The 11,479-nt window shown below is 42.2% G+C and overlaps 1 protein-coding gene across 2 annotated transcripts; it reads right to left on the bottom strand.

Moving 5' to 3' along the window:
- Positions 1-8,910: 8,910 nt before the first annotated feature.
- On the bottom strand, positions 8,911-11,271 carry LOC103742118 (regenerating islet-derived protein 3-beta-like). Of its 2 annotated transcripts, XM_008843154.1 has the most exons (5): positions 11,193-11,271; positions 10,292-10,410; positions 9,967-10,104; positions 9,249-9,375; positions 8,911-8,978 (listed from the first exon to the last, which is right to left on the bottom strand). In XM_008843154.1, the coding sequence occupies exons 1-5, from the start codon at positions 11,269-11,271 to the stop codon at positions 8,911-8,913; spliced, it is 531 nt and encodes a 176-aa protein (XP_008841376.1). The 2 variants fall into 2 exon arrangements, with proteins under 2 accessions (XP_008841376.1, XP_008841431.1); XM_008843209.1 differs by lacking the exon at positions 9,967-10,104 and having other exon boundaries at positions 11,193-11,268.
- Between the last annotated feature and the right edge of the window lie 208 nt (positions 11,272-11,479).

Here is an 11,479-nt window from a genome sequence, read left to right on the forward strand (position 1 = left end):
TTGTAGAAGAAAATTTTCCAAAATTAAAAAAAGACATGTTCATACGAATACAAGAAGCATATAGAACACCAAATAGACAAGACCAGAAAAGAAACTCTCCACGGCACATCATAGTAAATACACTAAATGTTCAGAACAAAGAGATAATACTGAAAGCTGCAAAAGAGAAATATAACAAGTCACATACAAAGGAAAACCCATCAGGATTACAGCTGACTTTTCAGCGCAAACTATGAAAGCCAGAAGAGACTGGACCAAAGTATTCCCAGTTCTAAATGGCCATAGATGTCAACACATATTACCCAGCCAAAATACCTATCACAGTTGAAGAGGAAAGAGAAATCTTCCATGACATAAATAGGTTGAAAGAATTCATTTCCATAAAACCAGCCCTTCAGAGAGTTCTTGAAGAAATATAAAGAGCTGAAGAAAGGAACAAATATACACAAGGGCTGACAGAAAGAAATTCAATGAAGGTATAATTGTGGAAATGCACAGCTATATTAAGAATGTGAACAGAAATAAAAATGACAGGATTCAATACACATCTTCATTAATAACTTTAAATATCAATGGACTGAACTCCATAGTCAAAAGATACAGACTAGTTGAATGGATTAAGAAACAAACCCATCTTTTTGTTGTCTGCAAGAAACTCATCTAACTTTCAAGGACAGGCACTACCTTAAGGTGAAAGGATAGAAAAAAATATACCAAGCAAATGGTACTAATAAGCAGCCACTGCAGGCTAGTTGAATGGATTAAAAAACTACCCATATTTTTGTTGTCTGCAAGAAACTCATCTCACTTTCAAGGATAGGCACTACCTTAAGGTGAAAGAATGGAAAAAAGTATACCAAGCGAATGGTACTAAGAAAAAAGCAGGTGTTGCAATTCTAAAATCTGATAAAAGAGACTTTAAACAAAAACTAATCAGAAGACACAATGAAGGCCACTTCATTCTGATCAAAGGAACAATTAACCAAGAAAATAGGACAATCCTGAACATATATTCACCAAACTCTGGTGCATCCAACTTCATAAAAACAGTACTATAGGACTTTAAGACCAAGACTAATCACAACTGATTAATAGTAGGGGACTTCAATACCCCATTATCACCATTAGAAAGATCAAAAAGACAGAGAATTAAAAGGAGACACCTGAAATTAAACAATACCATGTGTGATGGCTAATCTTTGGTGTCAACTTGACTGGATCTGGGATTAACTGAAATGAGAGAGATCTTCTTGACTGGATCATCTGAAGCTGGAAGACACACCCTAAATGTGGGTCTTACCTTCTGATGGAAGCCCATATAAAAGGCCATGACAGAGGAGAATGCCTGGCTTCTTGCTGCTTGCCTTCTCTCTTGCTGGTGAGTTCATCTTGCTGCTGTAGATTGAAGACTAGCTGATCTTTTGGAATTTGTCAAGACCTTCAGTGCCAGATTGGGACTACTGAGACATCCAGGTGGACTGAGGGACTACAGATTCTCAGCCCCTCCAGTGTGGTGCAGCCATTGTTGAACTACTTGGACTCTATCCTGTGAGCTAAGCTGATTAATCTCTATACATATACATTCATTCTTCTGGTTCTGTTTCTTTGGAGAACCCTGACTAATACAGATTGTGGTACCAGGAGGCATTCTAGAAAGAAAGAATTGAAGGGATGAATTTCTTTAATGGGCTTATTAGTATTTGGAGCAGGCTCTCCAACTCAGAGTCTTCAGATAGCATGGAGAGCACCGAAAACCCGTGGTATAGACTATTTGAAACAATTATAGAGATAGACACATTTGAATCTCCTAACTCACCTCTTGTGAAGAGCAAGAAATTTAGTGACTCTATACATAAAACATTTGACAATTTGTGGAAAAATAAGAAAAATAATGATGCTGGCTGGTTACTTCTAGCATCTCTGGATAAAGTGATGAAGATAAACAATGAGCTTAATGATAAAATTGACAAGCTCCAGATTCAAATCAACAGTTCAAAAGTTTCCAAGTGTACCCTGGAAGAGAATCTTCTCTCCAGCAGCCAGAGAGCTAAAGCTTCAGAAGATCAAGCTGCAGGCCTTATTATATGTTTGGCTGACCTACAACATTAATTTAATTCCCAGCCTTTAAGCATGTCAGCAGTAAAGGTGAGGGCATTGGTAGGAAAAGATTGGAATCCTGACGTGTGGAATGGAGATGTGTGGGAGAACCCTGAGGAGGCTGAGGATTTTGAATCCTCAGACTCTGAGGAATTTGATTCACCTGATGAATTAATCTCCCTACCCTCAGCAGACCCACCCTCCCCACCCTTGCCTAAGGAAACTAATCCCATTGAGGAAGCTAATCCCATTCATCAAGACTAAACTGATGTCCCTCAGGGCCCAGTTGTTGTTGCTTCTAGACCTATAACCAGACTCAAAGCTAAGCAAGCCCCTAGAGATAGGAAGTGTAGCCTGTGAGGAGGTGCGCTACACCACTAAACAACTTAGTGAATTTTCTAATTCTTTCAAGCAGAAGTCTTATGAATATGTCTGGGAATGGATTTTAAGGGTATGGGTTAATGATGGAAGGAACATAAAATTGGATCAGGCTGAGTTTATTGACATGGGCCCCCTGACTGGAGATTCGACATTTAATATGGAAGCTCATGCATTAAAAAAGCTGTCAAAAGTTTGTTTGGTTGGCTGAGGTATTTATCAAAAGATGGCCTACTGACGGAGAGCTGGAGATACCTGATATCCCTTGGCTTAGTGTTGATGAAGGGATTGTAAGGCTTAGGCAAATTGGTATGCTCAAGTGCATTCACAGTGCAACACCAAATCCTCCACAATGGGAGGGCCCAGAGGACATGCCTTTTACTGATTTTAAGTACTGAGAGAGACACCAGAATGCTTGAAGAGGTTTGTTTTTGCTCTTTTCCTTATGCTGAATCTTACAGTTGGAGATGCTGCTGCTCAATTGCATAAATTAAATGTAAATATAATAGGTGTAACAGGACCTCAGAGTAGGGGTCAGGTGGCAGTATTGAATTACCAAAGACAAGGTGAGCATACTTATCGTAATGGGTGGCAAAGGCAAAACAATACCTACAGTGGTATGACTCGAATGGACCTGTGGTACTGGCTAATCAATCATGGTGTTTCCAGGGACCACATACATAAGAAGCCTACTAAGTTTTTATTTGATCTGTATAAGCAGAAAAGCTCTAGGACGAATGATAGGAAGTCAGTATTGGATAGTAGCAATAGAGAATCTTGCTCAGTCAACCAATTTCCAGACTTGAGACAGTTTACAGACCCAGAAGCCCTTGAATGAAGGGAAGGCTGGGTTCCCTTGAGGAAGGACCTTGTTACAGTGCCAAAATGTTATGCTGTTCGCCTCTCACCCATCATTCCCCAGAGAGACCCACGGCCTTTTACTAGAGTAACTGTACATTGGGGAAAAGGAAAATCAGACTTTCCATGGCCTATTAGATACTGGTTCTGAGTTGACACTGATTATGGGAGATCCTACAAAGCATGGCCCTCCAGTTAAAGTAGGGGCTTGTGGAGGTCAGGTGATAAATGGAGTTTTGGCCCACTGACAGTGGGTCCAGTGGGTCCCCGAACTCATCCTGTGGTTATTTCCCCAGTACCAGAATGTATAATTGGAATGGATATACTTAGGAATTGGCAGAATCCCCACGTTGGTTCCCTGACCTGTGGCGTGAGGGCTATTTTGGTTGGAAAGGCCAAATGGAAACCAATGGAATTGCCTCTGCCAGGGAAAACAGTGAACCAAAAACAGTATTACATCCCTGGAGGGATTGCAGAAATTAGTGCCACCATCAAGGATTTGAAAGATGCAGGAGTGGTGATTCCCACCACATCTCCTTTAACTCTCCTATTTGGCCTGTGCAGAAGACAGATGGGTCATGGAGAATGACAGTTAACTATTGAAAACTTAATCAAGTAATGACTCCAATTGCAGTTGCTGTACCAGACGCGGTTTACTTATTGGAGCAGATTAATACATCTCTTGGTACCTGGTATGCAGCTATTGATTTGGCAAATGCTTTCTTCTTGATACCAGTTCATAAGAACCACCAGAAGCAATTTTCTTTCAGCTAACAAGGCCAACAGCATACTTTTACTGTCCTGCCTCAAGGGTATATTAACTCTCCAGCATTGTGCCATAACTTGGTTCGAAGGGATCTTGATCGCCTGACTCTTCCACAAAATATCACACTGGTCCACTATATTTATGATGTTATGCTGATTGGATCCATTGAGCAGGAGGTAGCAGACAGTCTGGACTTGTTGGTAAAGCATATGCACATGAGAGGATAGGAAATAAATCCAACCAAAATTCAAGGGCCTTCTACCTCAGTGAAATTTCTAGGAGTTCAGTGATGTGGAGCATGCAGAGACATTCCCTCTAAGGTGAAGAATAAGTTGTTGCATTTGACCCCCTCCCTCCTCCAAGAAAGAAGCACAATGCTTGGTGGGCCTGTTTGGATTCTGGAGGCAGCACATTCCTAATCTGGGTGTGTTACTACAACCCATATATCAAGTGACTCAGAAGGCAGCAACATTTGAGTGGGGCCTGGAACAGGAAAGGACCCTTCATCAGTTCCAGGCTGCTGTACAAGCTGCTCTGCCCCTTGGGCCATATGATCCAGCAGACCCAATGGTGCTTGAGGTATCAGTGGCAGATAAAGATGCTGTTTGGAGTCTCTGGCAGGCCCCCATAGGGGAATCACAGCGGAGGCCATTGGGATTTTGGAGTAAGCCTTTGCCTTCATCTGCAGACAACTATTCTCCCTTTGAAAGACAGCTCTTAGCCTGCTATTGGGCCTTAGTGGAAAATGAACATTTGACAATGGGCCACCAAGTCATCATGCGACAGGAGCTTCCCATCGTGAGCTGGGTGTTATCTGATCCCCCCAAGCCATAAAGTAGGCTATGCACAGCAAAAATCCATTATGAAACAAAAGTGGTATATACGTGATTGGGCTTGAGCAGGCTTGGAGGGCACAAGCACGTTACATGAAGAAGTTGCCAAAAATGCCTATGGTTCCTACTCCTGTTACGATGCCTCCTCTTCTCAACCATGCAAGCATGCCTCCTCTTCTCAAGCCTATGGCTTCAATGGGGTGTGCCCTATGATCAGTTGACTGAAGAAGGAAAGACTAGGGCTTGGTTTACACATGGTTCTGCATGCTATGCAGGCACCACTCAGAAGTAGACAGCTGCAGCATTACAGCCAATTTCTGGAACAATCCTTAAAGACACTGGGGAACAAAAGTCTTCACAGTGGGCAGAACTTCGGGCAGTCCACATGGTCGTGCATTTTGCTTGGAAGGAGAAAAGGCCAGAAGTGCGATTATATACTGATACATGGGCTGTAGCCAATGATTTGGCTGGATGGTCAGGGACTTGGAAGGAGCATGATTGGAAAATTGGTAAGAAAGACATTTGGGGAAGAAGTATGTGGACAGAGCTCTCCAATTGGGCAAAGGATGTTAACATACTTGTATCTCATGTAAATGCTCATCAAAAAGTGGCTTCATCAGAAGATGAGTTCAATAATCAAGCAGATCAGATGACCCGCTCTGTGGATTGTCAGATTCTTTCTTCAGCTATCCCTGTCATTGCTCAATGGGCCCATGAACAAAGTGCCCATGGTGGAAGTGATAGAGGTGACCAGCCTGCAACCTGGTGGCAGGTTGACTACATTGGACCATTTCCATCTTGGAGGGGACAGAGTTTTGTCCTTACAGGAATAGACACTTATTCTGGTTATGGATTTACCTTTCCTGCACATAATGCTTCTGCCAAAACTACCATCCAGGGACTTACAGAATGCCTCATCCACCATCATGGTATTCCACACAGCATTGCTTCTGACCATGGAACTCACATCACAGCCAAAGAAGTATGACAGTGGGCCCATGGTCATGGAATCCACTGGTCTTACCATGTTCCCCAACATCCTGAATCAGCTGGCTTGATAGAATGATGGAATAGTCTCTTAAAGACACAGTTACAGTGCGAATTAGGTGGCAATAGCCTGAAGGGCTGGGGCAGTGTATGCTTTGAATCAGCATCCAACATATGGTACAGTTTCTCCTATAGCCAGGATTCACGGGTGCAGGAATCAAGGGGTGGAAGTGGGAATGATTCCACTCACTATCACCCCTGGTGACCCACGATGAAAATTTTTGCTTCCTGTACACTCAACTTTGCACTCTACTGGCTTGGATGTTTTGGTTCCAGAGGGAGTGCTTCTGCCAGGAGAGACAACAAACATTCCATTGAACTGGAAGCTAAGACTTCCCCCTGGACAATTTGGGCTTCTGATGCCCTTAACTCAGCAGGCTAAGAAAAAAATAACAGTATTAGGAGGGGCGATTGACTCAGACTACCAGGGGGAGGGAAGTTGGACTGGTTCTACACAATGGAGGTAATGAAGATTATATCTGGAAGGCAGGAGATTCTTTGGGGTGACTTTTGGTGTTACCATGTCCTCTGATTAAGGTCAATGGGAAACTGCAACAACCCAATCCAGACAGGACAATAAATGGTCCAGACCCTTCAGGGATGAATATGGGTCACTCCTCCAGGTAAAGAGCCAAGACCTGCAGAGTTACTTGCTGATGGGGAAGGAAATACAGAATGGGTAGTAGAGGAAGGTAGTTACAAATACCAACTTAGGCCACGTGACCAGTTGCAGAAATGTGGTTTGTGATTGACATGAGTATTTTTGTCCTATTTAGTTAAAAATAGGTTTGTGCATGTATACACATGTTAAACAGATACTTAAGTTATCCTTTTTTGGAATGTGTAATTGAGATAAGTGTTAAGTGGTTAAGTGTTGTGAACCTATATGATTATATTGGGTTATGAGACATTAAAGGACTAAGCATTCCTCGAAGACCTTATCACCTACTCTAAGATATATCATGCATTGGTCATTGTATTATGGGATTGTTATATCATGTTAGGTGAAATTATGACCTTAACATTGCTTTCATTTGAAAATTAAGCATGACATAGAGAGATGCTATTGTGTGTCAAGTTGACAAGGGGTGGACTTGTGATGGCTAATCCTGGTGTCAACTTGACTGGATCTGGGATTAACTGAAATGAGAGAGATCTTCTTGACTGGATCATCTGAAGCTGGAAGACACACCCTAAATGTGGGTCTTACCTTCTGACAGCAGCCCATATAAAAGGCCATAACAGAGGAGAACGCCTGGCTTCTTGCTGCTTGCCTTCTCTCTTGCTGGTGAGTTTGTCTTGCTGCTGTAGACTGTAGACTAGCTGATCTTTTGGCATTTGTCAAGACCTTCAGTGCCAGATTGGGACTACTGAGACAACCAGGCTTGTGGACTGAGGGACTACAGATTCTCAGCCTCTCCAGTGTGGTGCAGCCATTGTTGGACCACTTGGACTCTATCCTGTGAGCTAAGCTGATAAATCTCTATAGATATATATTCATTCTACTGGTTCTGTTTCTTTGGAGAACCCTGACTAATATACCACATATGAAATGGACCTAACAGACCTCTACCAAATACTCTACCCTAGCACCAAAGAATATACTTTCTATTTAGCACCTCATGGAACCTTCTCCAAAATCTACCACGTACTGGGGCACAAAACAAACCTCAACAAATATAAAAAGATTGAAATAATTCTATGCATTCTATCATACCACAATGCATAAAGCTTAAAATCAACACTGGAAGAAACCCCAGTGACCACAAGAACACATGGAGATTAAACAACACACGCCTGAATGATGAATGGGTCAAAGGAGAAATTAAGAAAAAAATTAAAGTATTCCTGGAACTAAATAAAAAGGACAATACAACACAAGAAAACCTCTGGGACACATTGAAAGCAGTCCTTAGTGGGAAGAATATAGATCTCAGTGCCTACATTAAAAAATGGGAAAGAACACAAATAAATGACTTAACACTGGAACTCAACACACTTGAAAAGCAACAACAAATAAGAGTCTGCAGAGTGGGTCCCTGTATAGAACTCCTATATTAAACTTTACCCATACTTGACTAACTGCTGAAGAACTAACTGCTGAAAGCAGTCTTCTGGTTTCCACATGCATCCTGTGTCACCTGTATACTCACGATCACATACACACGACACAGAAAAGGTAAATAATTTAGATTTTTAAAGCTTTTTAATTGAATTTTTGTGATTTTTAAAAATTATTTTATGTATGTGAGTGTATTGCTTGCATGTTTGTAAGTGCATCTGTGTCATGCAGTGCCTGCAGAGGTCAGAAGAGGATGTCAGATCCCCTGGAATTGGAGTTGTGGACAGTTGTTAGCTGCCATGTGGGTGCTGAGAATTGAACCTGGGTCCTCTGTAAGAGCAATCCATGCTCTTAATCACTGAGCCATCACTCCAATCCCTAAATTTTTGTGATTTTTATACAATATAGTTTGGTGGTGTCTTAATCCCCTCCCCCATTTGCACCTCCCTCCACTATCCCAATTTAATATACTATTTAATATATACAAATGAATATATATATATATATATATATATATGAAGCTTATAGAGTCTGATTTGTGTCCCTAAATGTCTTTCAGTGTGGGTTCATCCACTGGGCCCCCAAGGCTCTAGGATCATTGGGTCAATATTGAAAGAACCATAGGGGGTGGATAATTTAGATTTTTAAAAATGGAACACAAAAGCACAAAATGGGACTAAGATATTTATTATTGCATCATCACAATCCCTACAGGCAAGAGTGATGAAATAGTAGAAAAGACCAGTCAGATGAGGTGTCTGATGAGGGATTAGGGGTAGAACATGCTATTCCTGGGTGAGTCTTCACACATGATCCCTTGCCTGTGCTGAACATCAGAATAAATTCAGGATGGTGGTTTTTAAACTCCCCTAGTCTTTGAATTTGCAGACATAAGGTAACTTCACATCACAGGTATTATCTCTCCATTTCAGAAATCCTGGAGAGAGACAAGAGGTAAAGTGATTGGGGCAGGCAGAGTTTGTAGATTTTTTTGAATATAATGAACACCTCAAATTCTGGCCTAGACCTAGAAATACATATCCCTCATGTTCACCGAGGTTACAGCCCAGGGGAGGAAAATACTCAGGGAACCAAGAAAGAAAATGGGAGGGAAAAAGAACACATTGCATTTCCTACCTCAGAGGTGTACCAGAAATATGGGAGGAGGGCTATGCATATAGTCAGAGATGGCTCTTCTCTTTCTTACCTGAGGCACGTGACAAGCTGCCACAGAACCCACGATCTAATGCGAAGGATGGGTTCCTCTCCCAGTTAAGGTAATTCAACACATCAGTGTTACTCCATTCCCATCCACCTCCATTGGGTTCTTCACCCTAATGAGAAGGCAGCCAGATAAGGGGAAAGGTTCATTCAAGGTCTGCATGCATGGTTCCTTCAACGAAACAGTGGATTTCCTCTTGAGTCTCTTCAAAGTTAGTCTGATTTTACAACTGTCAATAGCCTTCTGATGACATGTTAATTCTGAATTTTTTACATTTGTAAAGAAAAATTTACAAATCCCAGAATCTATTGAATGAAATTAGGACCGACTGAAATGTATGTGAATTATAACTGGTGGTACATTAGTGTTCACCTAAGATACACAAAGATAAAATCTATCCTACAAAAAAAATATGGATAATTTGGATAATATGTGCAGACTCCTTAAAGCTGATGGAAAAGGCTTCCAAGGACTCCCATGAGAACTTTTCAAAAGTCAACAACAGGTACACAAACATCAACAGAATTCTAGAAACTTCCACAGAGTTGAGATGTTCAGCTGGCCTCCAGGATTTTCCTCATCCCCAATGTTGCTCAGCATTTGAGCTCTATGGCCCCTTGGGCTTTTTTCCTGGGACATACAGAGAAATCCTGGGTGACATTAGCACTTCAGAGCAACTAAAGATGAGAAGATGGAATCTCACCAAGGTAGGGTCATGAAGCCCAATCCAGACGTATCGATAGCTGTTCACACTGCTCTTCACCAGAGAGGACAGAAAGGAAGCCTCAGGTGCACTGAGCACAGATACAAGATGCCCTGATGGTCTTTTCTGGCAGGCTAGCTGTGTGAGAAACAGAATACAAAGACTTAAGCCTCACTGGATAATGGCAAGGTAGAGGTAGGCAAGAGGGTAAGCTATATTGAAGGTGAAATCAGATAAAATGATCCACAGAGAATGGAGGCCAACAATCCCACATGACCCCATGCACTTTCAACCTATGCCCCTCACCCCATTCCTCAGCACTCACTTCTGCATCAAACCAGGATTGTGGTATCTGAAACAAGGCGTAGCAGTAGGAGCCATAAGCCCGGGAGCCTGTAGGACAGCTGATGCGTGGAGAGGGCATGTCCTTCAGGGAGTCTTCACCTGGGGTAGAATGAGATATAGAGATATAGAAAAGGATGGGGTGAAATGAAAAGGGGGATTAGATGAGTAGGTCAAAATGGGGAATGTTTTATATCAACAGATGTAGTAAATGGAGCAGTGCATTAGTCATTTTTCTGTTGCTGTGATAGAAACACTGACCAAAACAACTTATAAAAGGAAAAGTTTATTTGAGCAGAGGTGGCTGGAGCAGGAGCAGTGGAAGCTAAGCTCTATATCTTCCAGCAGGCACCAGAATAACAGAGCAACTGGAGATCTAGCAAGGCTTAGGAACTCTCTAAGCCCACCCCCAGTGACATGCTTCCTCCAGGACAGCCACACCTTCTAAGCTCCCAAAACAGCACCACCATCTGGGGACAAAATATCTAAGTATTGGGAGCCTATGGCGAATATTTTCATTCAAACCACCACAAGCAGTATCACATTTCATTTTATATTTCCTTCCTTTTCAGCAGGCCATGACTCCCTCACCCATAGGGTGATAGGCTTAAACTTAGTCCCACTTTTCTCCTCCTCTGCAACTCATTATTAACCTTCACATGTTCCTTTTTCCAACTACCAACATAAATTAAAATACCCTAAGAAAATGAGAAAGCCTCTTATTCCACTGATGATGAACCTCTGTGGTACCTCCAAACCACCAGGATGATAGAGGAGTTGTGGCATACACTTCAGCATTACTACATGAGACAGTCAGGGACTTTCTTCTGCTTCTTGGCTCTGGGCACTCACAGGGAACCTAGTGCCAAAGGTACAGAACTTACCTTGTATCTGAGATAAGAACATCAGGCAGGAGAGCAGCATCCAGGACATGCTGGTGAGAGCCATGTGAGGCAGCATCATGTCTGTGAGGGGCAAACAGTCATTCTAGGGAGTCTGGTCAGGGAGGACAGGCAGAGAGGGCATTCCTTCCCCTTCTTTGCCTAGCTCTGTGGGGATACACTAATCTTTGTCATAGTCCTCTCCTGTGGTCATGGAATTAAACACAGTATATTCTCCCCTTCCCCTGAGCTATAAGGACAGTCTACTGAGTCTCAGAGCCCTGTGCTCT

This window comes from Nannospalax galili, unplaced genomic scaffold, assembly GCF_000622305.1.
Source record: "Nannospalax galili isolate Female #2095 unplaced genomic scaffold, S.galili_v1.0 scaffold190, whole genome shotgun sequence".
In the NCBI taxonomy this organism is placed as follows: Eukaryota; Metazoa; Chordata; class Mammalia; order Rodentia; family Spalacidae; genus Nannospalax; species Nannospalax galili.

Excerpts from the sequence above, each read along its gene's own strand:
- LOC103742118 (XM_008843154.1), bottom strand. The coding sequence starts at position 11,271 with ATGATGCTGCCTCACATGGCTCTCACCAGCATGTCCTGGATGCTGCTC. Across the intron at positions 10,105-10,291 it reads AATCCTGGTTTGATGCAGAA|CTAGCCTGCCAGAAAAGACC; the intron begins GTGAGTGCTGAG and ends TTTCTCACACAG. Across the intron at positions 9,376-9,966 it reads GGCTTCATGACCCTACCTTG|GGTGAAGAACCCAATGGAGG; the intron begins GTGAGATTCCAT and ends CCTTCTCATTAG.